At 53.0% G+C, this 13,006-nt stretch overlaps 1 protein-coding gene across 1 annotated transcript; it reads right to left on the bottom strand.

The window, feature by feature from the left end:
• Nucleotides 1-12,404, bottom strand: UBQLN4 (ubiquilin 4). The gene is made up of 11 exons (XM_050912390.1): nucleotides 12,255-12,404; nucleotides 10,014-10,165; nucleotides 7,292-7,497; nucleotides 6,691-6,953; nucleotides 5,276-5,434; nucleotides 4,323-4,548; nucleotides 3,794-3,933; nucleotides 3,261-3,344; nucleotides 2,499-2,614; nucleotides 1,692-1,869; nucleotides 1-1,230 (listed from the first exon to the last, which is right to left on the bottom strand). Exons 1-11 carry the CDS (start codon nucleotides 12,402-12,404, stop codon nucleotides 1,078-1,080), a joined length of 1,827 nt encoding a protein of 608 aa, XP_050768347.1. The 3' UTR covers nucleotides 1-1,077.
• Nucleotides 12,405-13,006: the final 602 nt, after the last annotated feature.

Raw genomic sequence — 13,006 nt, 5'->3', positions numbered from 1 at the left:
GACAGATGGTTGTGCGCATTTATTTTTCTTTGATAAAAATGGTATGCAAATTACACAGCCATGGAGGCTCTTGGGAAAATATCACCCTGCTGGTCCTCGGGGAGTTTCTTGGAGAGTCATAACATTCAAACACACCAAAATGGGCAGGGGGGGGCGGGGGGGGGCAGGGAATGGAGGATGGATCTAAACTGGGAAGAACATGAACTTCAACATTTTCCAGTGAAGCGAAAAGATCGTTAACTTATTTTTCAATTTCCTTTTTTGTTTTTACACTTTCAGAAATGAGCCTACTGAGCACAAGAGCCAACACACCCCTGACACCACTGCGCAAGAACTAAATTGCTTGGGCAGAAACACACCTTTCAAACACGTTCTTCTGCACGGCACTTTCAACTCAAGCTCAAGAACAGCAAGCCTGATCCTTGAAGGCATCTAGGCTCCTTTACACCATCCCAAGAGTGTAAAGAGGCCATAGTTCAAATGTAGTTTTCATGCACATTAACCCTCTACCAGGAGATCAGAGGTACCTGTGTGCAAGGGACACAGGCTCAGTTCATCCAATGGAACATTAAGACAAATGACATCAGGAATTTCCAGGTCATTTCAATTTTTCTTTTGATCCATTCCCAATAAGATGCTGGGAGAAATAACCAAAAACCAAACTTGGCTCAAGTTTTAAATATTTGCCTGAAAGGAGGGCTAGGGGAGGGAATCATGTACAGTTAAAATCAAGCTACTCAAAACACAATCATTCAGGTAAGTAACTAGAAGTATCGCCTCTACCATCTAGAGAGAGAGAGAAGAGTGTCTGAGACAGAGGGCATATTTAGGAAAAAATACACATCTGAAGTCTCTGTGGCCACGATGAGAACTGGAATCCACATACAAGCCAGTTAAAGAGCATTTCAACATGAAATCTTAACTTAGTAGGAAGGTCAGGGGTTAAGCTGTATCTTTTTGTTTTAAATACATGGACAGCTGTCAGATATGAAAATGATGGCGGGCTTTCCTGAAAGATCCCCCTGTGCATGTGTATGGATGCATGTGCTGACGTCTGTGGGGCAGCATGACAAGAGTTTAGGAAGGCTGGGAGCCCAGCAGTCTCTCAATAGCTGCATTGATGTCTCCACCAGTGGCAATAAGCGCCTGGAGGTTGGCCTCACGATTAATGAAGCCCATGGCGTTCAGCTGCTCCAGCTGCTGTTGGAATCGCACTTCAGGACTCTGCGCCTACAGAGGGAAAGGACAAAGACCTTAGAGTCAGACAGCAGAGATCGATATCCAATACGGGCAGGGCCAGCAACGGCAGCTGAGCACGGACCCTGAGCTCAGCTTTAGGCGTACTGAAATACTCCAGGCTCGTTCAGGGACGTTACCCACCTCCCCACACTGCCACGGGCTTTGGCACAGCAGCCCCGCTGCACACAGCTAGTCCAAGTTCTGCACCTACAGCGACAGCAGCGCTGGGAGGAGGATCCCCGGCACTCTTAGCTTCAAACCTGTGCAAAGGGTTACTACACCCTAAAGAACCAGCCAGCCTGAGACACCAAACTTCGCATAAACCACCACAGCCAAGAGAAACCTGTTGGGGATCACAGCCCTAGAGTGGGGTGGGATGGGGACAACCTCTAGCTCACCCTGGAGATGTCCCTCCCCAGAAGCGTATCAGCGTGCAGCTGGGCATTACATACTTGAGAGCTTCCTCCGGCCAGCAGCTGGATCATCTGCTGCATGAGCTGCTGTTGGGGGTTACCACCCCCAGCTGGAGAGGCACTGGCCGGCGTCGAAGCGGAGGGAACGGGGTTCTCCGGGATTGTGCTTCCTCCTGTGGAGGACGGGGGCATTCGAGGCATGCCGAAGGAGCCGAGGCTGCAGAGGAAGGCAGGGCGCGCTCAGAGGCAAGCTGGCACTTCTGGGTGTCCCCCGAGAGCTGGGCAGGCTCTGCCAGGCTGGCCCTCGCTGAGGCCCATACTACAGAACAGCTTCATAAATTAAACCGGCTGCGTTTGTATCCTGGTCACACATGGGTGCTGGGAGTAAGCAGTCCTAACAGAGGCGCAGGCCTGAAAGGAACTGCAGAGACTGAACGTGACCCACGCTGGCAGAGAGCAGGCGGCCTGAGGGCTGCCAGCAGACCAGGCTGCCCCAACGTACCCACCCAACCTTGCGGCTGTGCATCTCATACTGTTCCCCAGAGATAAAATTCTTGAGTTCAGCCGATACCGAACACGGCAAACAAAAGATGGGGGAGGGACCAAGCGGTTTCCAAACCTTTTCTCCAAAAAGAAAGGGTCAAGGACTTCCCGCGTGAAGTATAAACAAGCAGAAAGTGCCAATTAGCTGGAGCTCACAAAGGCCTACGGGAACACACATACGCAGAAGTCCCCATGACAAGAGTGCCCCAAGCAGATCTCCTCGATGAATCAACAGCTAGTCCGCCTGCTGGTATCAAGCATGTCAGCTCTGCCTGCAGAAACCCACTCTAAAGCGCTTATTACCTTGGCACTAGTCCTGGGGCCTCCGTTTGCAGCGTCTGGAGTCCCTGCTGGATCTGGAGGAGCGCCTGCATGGCGCGGGGGTTGGTGAGAATGGAGAGGGAGTCTGGGTTCTGCATCTGGGAACAAAGGCAAAAAGACACAGCGGTACCAAACAGCGAGAGCCTCCGCAGCCAGAGATCCACCAGCTTTCAATCTGAACAACAATCAGCGCAGAGCTGCGCCTCTCGCCCTGCAGCCAGAGCGAACCTGCGAGTCTGGTTCCTCCTTCAAGTCTCCAGACTGCAGGGCTCATCTACAGAGATACTCATAGAGTTTAGATCAAATTTCCTAAATGAACTAGGTGAATCAGATTAGAACTGGGGGCACATGCTTTTGGAATTAAAAGTGATTTTATTTGATTTACCTGAGTGAACCAGCTGCTCTAGCACAATTAGCTGTTTTAATTTTTGTAAACTCATTACAGTGAGAGACTGTCCACACAAGGGTTTCACGTCGCTTAAATAGTCTAATTTGAAGTCCACCTTTAGGTAATTTAGATTACTTAATTTAGATTGCCTTGTCTAAACAAGCTCTTCCTTTCTCTCTCCCCTATGCAAACCCCTTTCTTTCACAGCCCAAACCACCCAAGCCCACGTGCTTCCTAGTCCACGTGCTTCCTAGTCCACTTGACCAAGCAGCTGAGATACTCCCTTTCCTCCAGAGGATGGAAAAGCTCTGGAGCCCGGGGCTGAGAGCAGCACAGGGCCAGACAGAGGCCTTTACCTGCTGCAGGAAGACAGGGAGCTGAAGGCGGAGCTGTTCTTGAAGCTGTGGATTCCCAGCAAAGAGGGGGACATTTACCATGATCTAGCAAGAGACAGCACACGTAGGTAGGGTCAGAGGGTTGCTGCCACTGGCTGTTAAACCCTACGTAACTAAGCCACGAAGAACAAGTCAGTCACGCCCCTGACTCCCTCCCTGGGCTTTCAACGTGTTCCCCTGCTAAAGGGGACTGAAACAGGACAGCTCAATTCCTGGCAGCAGTGTTGAACAGGGGTCGCTTGGTGACAGGCAAAGAGAAGGGCCATTCCTGTGTCCCTTTGAAAGCCACCTTTTTTGTTAGGGGCTCTGCTAAGACACGGGGTTCAGTACTGTGACTGCCTTCAAGCTATCGAGAAATACAACAAAACTGTCTATATTCACTCAGCTCTCCGGTTTCTGCAAGAGGAACCACTCCAACTATAGAAGCAGACTGGTCTCACAAGCATTGTGCTCACGGCCTGTCTGACAATAGAAGACAACTGCAACACTTTTACCTGTGCTGCAAAGTCCGGGTTCTGGGCAAGAGTTTGCATCATGCTCCGCATATAAGGGGCGGAGATCATGTTCTGCATCAGCTGAGGGTTTTCAGAAATCTGCTGCAGGAGTCCTTGCATCTCTGGGCTGTTAAACATCCCTGCAAGGGGAAAGGGAAGAGAAGACGAGGGAAAACCCCTTACAAGCCTGAGCACTGCTCCAATGCCTGAAATACAACATGACATAGAAGAGCAATGCCTTTACTTCGTCCCCTAGCCAACAGGGAATATTGCTGTGGACAGCCACGGCAGTGCTTTGCTTGCCACTCTCCCATGCTCTCGAGGGCTGCAGGGACATCAGAGTTCCCAAAGTAACCCTCCGACAGGCACACCAGAAATAACCCATTTGTGCTTGCAACTGGGCTAGAATCATTCATCTGGAGAGCAGCCACGGACAGGCACTCAAATGCCAGAGGGAACCGCCCTCCAAGGAAGCCTGGGTGACCTGTTCAGTCAGCAGCACCCTCTGGTTCCTCTCTTGCTTACGTACCAGCCCCAATGCTAGCAGCATTCAGCCCAAAGGGGTTGGATACAGTCGGTGTGCTTTGGGTGGTTGCCGAGCCAGTGCTCCCTTCGCTGCTGGGCGCCTGGCTCTGGGAAGCAGGGGGTGTGGGGCTCCAGGGGTTCGGTAACGGCTCTCTGTTCTCCGTCCGCAAAGGCTGAGAGCTTGAGTTATCAGAATTCCCCGTCAAGGAAGAGAAAGGATTGTTGCCAAACTAGGGAAAACGAAAAAAGGAATAGCCATAATCAGTTAGCCCCAGCAGAGAATGTCGGACTACCCCCACCACCGTACGAGCTAGGGAACAGCCGATCATATTCATCCAGGTCCAGAACTTGCTAAACGCATGCCATAATTTGCCTCCCGAGAAATCTGTAATCCACAACACACCTCGCTCAGAAAAAGACCAGGCTCAAGAAGTGGCCACAGCCCTAGATTTTGGCTCCCAAATGCAGGGCTTCAAACCATCCATGTAAAATCAGCACCCGGACATACCAGTAGGTAATGCTAGACTGGAGTATGTCTGCACAGCCTTTTGCAGACAGACCTGCGCTCACTCCTCCTGTGCTTCGAGCCAGCTGGATCTCAGCCAGCTCCAATCCAAAGGCGTCAGGCTTGAGCTAATACAGTAAGCCGGGCTGAGAGCAGAGGGCTGTGCTAATGAAGCTACGGGGCCTTCGCATCAGCGATGGCTGGCATCCAGCCTGCTTGGAGACCAAAGGAGCGAGGGCAGGTCTCTGCTCGGATACACCAAACGGTGTAATAAAAGCAGATGACAGGCACTGCACAACGTTCTCCTGCTAGCGGCTGCATTCATCATCTAGAGCGGGAGGGGATGAACAGCCATGCTTTGGGAAGGCTGCCCCGTTAGCACGGGGGTCAGGGAAAGACCCCTTTCCCATGCTCAGCACACTACGCCCCACTTACAGGAATGCAGCCAATACCTGCTCCCTGGCTGCGCTGAACATGGGCTCCTGGATGTCCGTGTACATCCGGCGCAGGGCGTTGTATCCTCCTGGAATGCTCTCGAGGTTACTCAAAGCACGGTCCTGGTTCCGCATCATCTCCTGCATCATGGCAGGGTTACGAGCCAATTCCATTGTCTGGGAGAAGGAGGAAAACATGGAAAGCTCAGGCCCACGTGCACCATGGAAGACCAGAGAGGATCAAGAGACTGTTTAGCAGCCCAGTGGTATTCTACTGATCTACCAGCCAAGCACTGAAAGAGTTAAATCTCAGCTCCCAGAAGAAAGAGTATAATTAAACCCGTTTCACAGCCAGAGAGCAGAGAGATCATTTATCCAAGCAAAGAGAGCCCAGGGAACCTGGCTCCTCCCATCCTTGCTCAGCTCTCTTCCTTCTCAACCTCAATTCAGCTGGATGAAATTGTTTTGTTTCTAAGCAGTATCAGGACATCCAAACATGTAACACCCATATGTTCCCACTCAAAGTAGATGGACTGAATTCAAAAACTGAGAAGGTAGAAGAGATTGGATCCTTCCCATTTCAAGAAAACCAAGAAATTCACCCTCTCCAGACTTCTGATGGGTCTCCCCTGCACAAGGAACATCCAGATCTCGTTTGAGGAGCTGCTTAAGTATGGATCATCCACAATTTAGTCCTGCCGCTCTGGAATTTCATGTATGGCCGACACAGTTGAAAGAAAGATAACCGAGAAGCAGATGGAAACTAAGCTCATTCAGCAACAATCCAGAAAGACCTGACAAGTCTTCCTGGGGGAACAGCAGAGTCCTGTCAAGGGCTATTTAACACTCAGGCTGTCACTCATCCCTTATGCTCCCCTTCCGATGAACCTTCAGTCTTGCAGATAGCCAGTCCTCTAGGGCATGGGTCCTCTCTGTCCTGGGACTGTACAGAAAATTGAGACCTCTAGGATCCCGGCCCACAACTAGTGCTCTCTGCTGATACAGGTACTAAAATATTGGCTGTACAGCTCTGTAGTCTATACTTAATCTATCAAGAGAAATAGAGAGAAACAAGAAGCTTTAGCAGTAGCTTCACTTCTCTGTGACTGCTTTTACTCCCATTCCTGAATCAGAACACAGTAGCCTTGTATGCAGCACGCTAGGATGATCCCAAGCATCCTTTTTTGCCCAACACATCATGGATTCAATAGCCCTGAAAGGGAGATAAGAGTTGCAAGTATGTGGGTTGAGTAATCAGTATTCACATAACTCAAGACCACCATCTGTTTGTGGGGAGCTTACAGCAGGAAGGAAGAGATCTCTAAAATCACTGATCTGGCATTCACACACTCCCTTTGGAGAGCAGACGCTGAAGCTGGTCCACAAAGATGCTCTTGAACATGCTTTAAACAGGCCCTGGCGTGCTGACTCACCTGCCTCATGAGCTCCGGGTTATTCAGCATGTGGCTTATCTCTGGATTTCGCTCCATGAGCTGCTGCATCTGCGGATTGGCCATGATCATCTGTCTCATGAGGTCAGGGTTAGACATCATGTTCTGAACCAAGGGATTCTCCATGATCTGAGAAAGCATCTCTGGGTTGGACATCAGCTGCCGCTGCATCTGCTGCTGGAGCTCCATGAAGTTGGCAGAGCCCATCCCAAGGTTGCCCAGCCCAGTGATGCCGCCAAAGCCAGCTGGAGAGGGAACAACACACGGGGAGAGAGGCGTGAGTCAGTAACTGTCGGCAGCTGCAAAAAGAGGACAAGCACATCAGCTGAACTGCACCCACACTAATCTAGGGGTATCCTACGTTCCTACAGCAGCCAGCTCCGAGGGAGGACACCCCCTACACATGCTTCACTAAGGGCTTTGGCATTATCCTGAGCAGGGAAACCGAGGTATGCCAGTGGAAGTGACTCATGCAAAGCCCACAGCAAGCAGAGACAACTACAGGGGTCAAGAACCCCAACTCCCTGGTCTAATCCTAGGAAATTCTTCTTTCGTGTCACACCTTCGCACAGCCACCACTTACACAGGATGGATGTAGCACTATTAGGGCCTCCGTCTCCAGGACCTCCCATGGTCCCTGACCCACTGCTCCGTCTGCTGCCGCTCCCTGCGTCAGAAACGGCGCTGCTGGATGTGGAAGGCTGAGATGGGGCAGCAGGAGAAGAAGGGGTTGCAGTGGGGGCAGAAGCAGCATTGGGGGCAGAAGCAGCAGATGTTGAATCTTGGACCCTGCAAAGAAACAAAAGGCGGCATTAAACTCCTGAGATTCAGCAACGGTGAGCAGAGTCCTCTGTGGGGGACACAGGACGGTGCACCCCACACTGACCGAGCCTCCCTTCGCGCCTGTTGTCCCCACAGCAGCCGGCCCTGGCTGCTTCCATTCCCGCCTGCACGGATGCACAGCTGTGCTCCCGGATACCTTCCATCTGCTGGAATCTGCCTCCCATCCTGATGCATAACAGCCCCTGACATTTTATCCTGGCTCACACGAAGTGGCTTGACTGGTCTTACCCCAAGTTGTATCTAGCTCTTCCTTGAATCACACTGAACTATTTACCTCAGCTATATCCTTGAGCAATGAGTTTGCTCCGAACAGGAAAATCCTCCTGCTGCTCCCACAGAAACCACAGGAGGTTACAGCATGGGGTAAACAAGAATCTGCTTTTCTGCAAATCCTCCCATACACTGAATATTCCTATCAGTGCTCCTGGGGGCAAAAATAAGTATCAGCATTACTCTACAGATAGGGAAACTGAGGCACAAGGCAGCTAGCATCTGTCCCATGAAGCTACAGAACATTTCTGGCCAGCTTGGCTATGAATTGACATCTCTGCCACTGGCTGTACCTTGCATGCAAGGCTTCTCCATCCAACACGAGTTGACCAGAGCTTCTTTTAACACACACATGCAGATACTGTGCCATAAGCCACAGCGTAGCAGATGCTGGACATCAGCTTTATTGAGTAAACCAACCCAAGCTAGTACCTTGTAATCACAGTTCCTCCTCAGGATTTTTATAGGAATTTGAAAGAGAACATTTAAAGATTCTCTGAAGCATCTGCAGTCATGTCAGTGAGTCCTGGACTAGTGCTGAAGAGCTTTCACATGAAATTAGACCACAATACTCGCCTCAAATAATGCTATTATGCTACTGACAAGTAAATAGAATGATTTCTTGATTTTTTTTTCCCCCCCCCCAAACCAAGAATGACTCCTTTCTCTAACTCCCTTTCCTTTTTCATTCTTATTCTAGGGCATTAAAAATCAAACCTGACAGTCCCTGTCCACTTTCCAGACTCACCTAACTGCTGCTGAAAACCAGCGGCCACTGAGAGGGAGGCAGAGAGTGGGGAAACAAAGCAAATAGGAAGCTGAACAAAAAAGGAAGAAGGAAGCTGGAGAAAGGTCACTTGGTTTCTCTCAGCACAGGAAGAGGCTATAATGTCTTCAGTAAGCACTTATCTGTGACTATCAGCGGGGAAAAAAAATGAGCAACCCAGGACAGCACTCTCATTTACGCTTTGAAATGGTTCACGAGTACCGCAGTTTGCTTGCGGAGACAGTGGTAAACAGCATCAGACTATCAGGCTACCTGGAGATGCAGAATCCAGAGAGAGGCCTCCTGCAGAAGCTGACAATACACATGCTTGTCTTTGTAAAAAAAAGGGGGGGGGGGGGGGGGGGGAAGCACACTAATCTTGACTAAGCCAGTAAGGCAGCTCTCCCAGGGGACAGCAGAACTGCACAAAGAGACGCAGCACTGTTAGTTCACCAGGAGCCTGATCAGACCGCAGCAGGGAGCCCAAGAAATAGTTGCGAAAGGGGTTTTGAGATCAACAAGATGTGCCTGTGCCTCAAGTACGGCAACTGTTCCCCAAGAACCTTCTGTGCCCACCACTCCCTTGGATAGCACTGGGAAAAGCCTAACCCTGCAGGACCTTGCGGTCAATCCTGCGTCCCTTTCTCAGGCCGAGCTACACGGTGCAGAGGGACACAAGCGAGCCATGTCCAAACCGGGAGCTACCACGGGGTGTGCCCGCAGTACTGTACCTGAGCTAACAACCACACCGCTGCGTGCACGTGGTCATACGGCCCCAGCCTCCGCGCATTCCCACCGAGGCGGAGCACCCACCTGTCTGCACCCACCCATGCAGACATAGGTACCACACAGAAACACTGTTCTGCCCTACAGACAGCGCTTTGCACACGCGGCGTGCCTCCCATGGCACCTGAGAGAGCGTGAGCACAGGCTTAGAGCAGAGCATAGGATAGGAAGCGAAAGAAAAACTGGGTGTTAGTTTCAACTTCAACATGAATTCATTGGGAAAGTAATTTCTGTTAACAGCAACTTATCTTTGTTAGAACCAGTATCAAGTTCCAATGGGTTCTTTCAAGATTACTAAATTATAAAGGCTCAAAATACACAAAGCCACATACACAAGTTGTGTTAAAGAAGAGTCAACCCCCTCAGGTACTTGCCACAAACTTACACAGCTGTGTAACCTAGGGAAAAGACAGGCCGAGCAATAAACCCCACAGCTGCATGGCAAAGCCACGGCAGGGAGAGAGCCTGGGAGAGTTCTCCTGCCGGATCACCGCTGCCAGGCTCGCACACGCCCCAAAGCCAGCACTCGGGCCTCGCACAAGTACTCTGCTTCAGTCACCGACAGGGCAGAAACGCTCCACCATCATTTATTCGCATCATCCATTTACCCTCGGCCCCCCAAGACAAAACAGTTTCTTACTTCTGCGGAGTCTTAATGACCAAGTGTACAGTCAGCCCATCTTTGATCCCATGTTGATTCAACGTGTCTCCATCCTTCAGGATCTTCCCAGCAAAGATCAGAACCAGCTGATCCTGTTTGGCTTTAAACCGCCTGGAAATCTCTTCTTTGAACTGAAAAACAAACAAAGCCTTTTTCAGGCAAAGGACCAAGACCAGAAGTTTAAAGCTAATACTCCAGATATCATATCCACTATGCAAACAGCATAAGGAACTGACAGTCCTTCAGTACCTCACCCAAAAGGAGCCCAGGCAGGTACCAATTCAGTCACCAGTTGCTGAGGATGTCTGAGGCGTTAAGAAAAAAAACAAACAAAGACAAGCTCTACACTTACACAATGTGGAGTAAATTTCAGAAAGAATAGAGCAATTACCTCAAGAAGAGCTGAAGGCTTCCAAAGCAAGATCAAGTGTGCCTCTTAGGTCTAATCCAAATACACCATTTATCCTCTGAATGACTGAACTGTTTTTGTCTCTGCTCATTTGATTTTTTTTCCTAAGGAAAGCCCAACTCTGATTTAATACAGGACAGAGCTCTATGGAAAAGGGAACAATCCTTTATCAGCCAATGGAAATAAACTAGGTCTTCTCCAATTCCTATTTCTGCAACTGAATTCCCTATGAGCATGCCACATAACACGGACACCTCTTCTTTACTGTGTGATGGGGTGGGATTAACACCTGCCAATAAGATTGTCATTGCTAGCCCAGCTGGGGCATTCCCAAGTTGATTTGCAAGGAAAAAAAGCCTTGCATTTGGAAGCCACAAACTACAGGAAACTCAGAGGGAAAGGCCAGGAGGGAAAGAGAAGCAACACACCTGTCCCAGAGGAGCCTGCAGCCTTCGCACCACAACCTTCAAAAACAACGCCCGGGAAAGCACAGCCCTGAGCCCCAGGTCATCCTGGCCGCAAAGCTTCGTGCCCTCCTCTGCACGAAGCCGTCACTTAACACCCCACTTATACCGACGGGCTCTCAGGAGCCCACCAGCAAGGAGGAGGAGGGCCACACATCCTACAGCCCCTGCCCACCCCACGACTCTGCTCCCCAGAGATCTTCACCAGGTCCTTCACACCACAACCTCGTGCTCTACACCCCAAACCAAAGCACGCAGCAAGCTAAGAAGCCGAGAGCCGTGCCGATCACACCTTGTCCCAGTGGGCACAGCCACTTCGACAGTGCTTGACCCAGGCCTTGCAAATTCCAGCCCCCTCCCGCTCGCCCCACGCCACCGTGCCCTGCGAAGCTCCCTCGCGGGAGCAGACCCCCCCCCAGCACACACGTGGGCTGATATTCCCTTTCCTCTGCTCCATCCAACCTTTGCCCCAAAGACGTGCCCAGCTCCTCTCCTCTCACCAGAGGGATCTGCCTCCCAGTCTCCGGACCCACCCTGCAACACCCAGCCGCCTCTCCGCAGGCAGCCCCATACGCACTCATCTGGCTCTGCCCTCAAAGCCGCTTCTCCCCATCGCAGCACCCTTCCCGCACCAACCGCTCGAGGAACACCTTCCCTCCCGCTCCCCGCGCAGCCCAGCCCACGGGCCGAGCCCCCAGACCCCCACCCAGACCCTTCACACCCTTCTCCCCACAGCCACCATCCACCCCAAAGCTCCCTTCCCCACGACCACCCCCTACAAAGCCACTCTCCAAGCCCCTCACACACACACCCCTCCCACATCCCCAACAACGCCCTGTTTTCGACACCCATGAACCCTCCCACGGATTGCCCCCAGGACTGCTCCCCCCCCGCCGGGACTGTCCCCATCCCTAGTGTCAGCTCCCCACTCAAAGACCCTCCCCAAGCCCCCTCCAAGCGCCTGCCCTCACCCAGGTCTCCCAGCTCCCTCAAAGCCTGGCTCCGGCAAGGCCCCAAAGGCCAGGGGTGCCCCCCAAGCCTTCCCAGCTCCCCCCAACCCGGAGCCAGATCTCCAAAAGTCCTCCAAGGCCCTCTACCCCTCACCTCCAACCCAAAGCCATGTTCCCCCACTTCTCAGGGCCCCCGGCTCCCTCACTCCCCCTCGAAAGTCCTCCCCCCTCCCCAAAGCCAGGTCCCTCCCCAAAAAGCCCTCGCACTCAGCTCCCCAGCCCGTCACCCCCCCCAAAACCAGCCCCCCCCAGCTCCCCTCAGTCCCTCACCCCCCAAGCCAGGCCCCCCAGGCCCCCCTCGCCCCTCCACACTCCCCAGGCCCGCCCCCGCCCCCACCTCGCGCACGGAGGCGCCGTCCGCGATGACGATCTCCTCCTTGTCCTTGGGGGTCTTCACCGTGACGCGGATGAGAGCCCCGCCGGGGCCGCCCAGCCCCGCCTCGCCCTCCCCGCCGGGGCCGGGCCCGCCGCCGCTCGGCTCCGCCATCTTCGCCGCCCGCCCCGCCAGCCCGGGCCGCCACCAGAGAAAGGCGGCGCGCGCCGCCGCGCGAGAGCGGCGCCCCGGCCCCCCACGCCGCCGCTACCGCCCCCTAGCGGCCCGGCGGGGTGCTGCAGCGCCGCGGGGGGGGAGAGGGGGCTTAAAGGGGCGAGGAGGGGGCGGCGGGAGAGGGGCAGAGAGCGGGCAGCTGCCTGCAGTGCTGCCTGCCTCCCCAGCCTCCCCAGCCCCCATACAAGAGCTCCTCGTTAGCCAGGTCAGGCCTGCATCCCCCTCGTTAGCCAGATCCATCTTGCACCCCCTTCGTTAGCTGGATTCAGTCTGCCCCCCCCCCCCCCCTTATTAGCTGGCTTCACCCTGGATCCCCTCGGTTAGCTGGATCTGTCCTGCACCCGCTCTTCCTTCCTTATTAGCTGGGCCTAGCCTGGATCCCCCTCATCAGCCGGATCCATCCTGCACCCCCCCTCATTAGCTGGATCCATGTTGCACCCCCCTCATTAGCTGGATCCATGTTGCACCCCCCCCCCAGCTGCCCCCTGGATCCCCTCGTAGCTGGATCTGTCCTGCACCCCCCCCCTTCCTTATTAGCTGGG

The sequence above is a fragment of the Gymnogyps californianus genome, chromosome 29 (assembly GCF_018139145.2).
Source record: "Gymnogyps californianus isolate 813 chromosome 29, ASM1813914v2, whole genome shotgun sequence".
NCBI classification, from domain to species: Eukaryota; Metazoa; Chordata; class Aves; order Accipitriformes; family Cathartidae; genus Gymnogyps; species Gymnogyps californianus.
The sequence above is the reverse complement of the archived record's forward strand: the minus strand, read 5'-3'. Positions and strand labels throughout refer to the sequence as shown.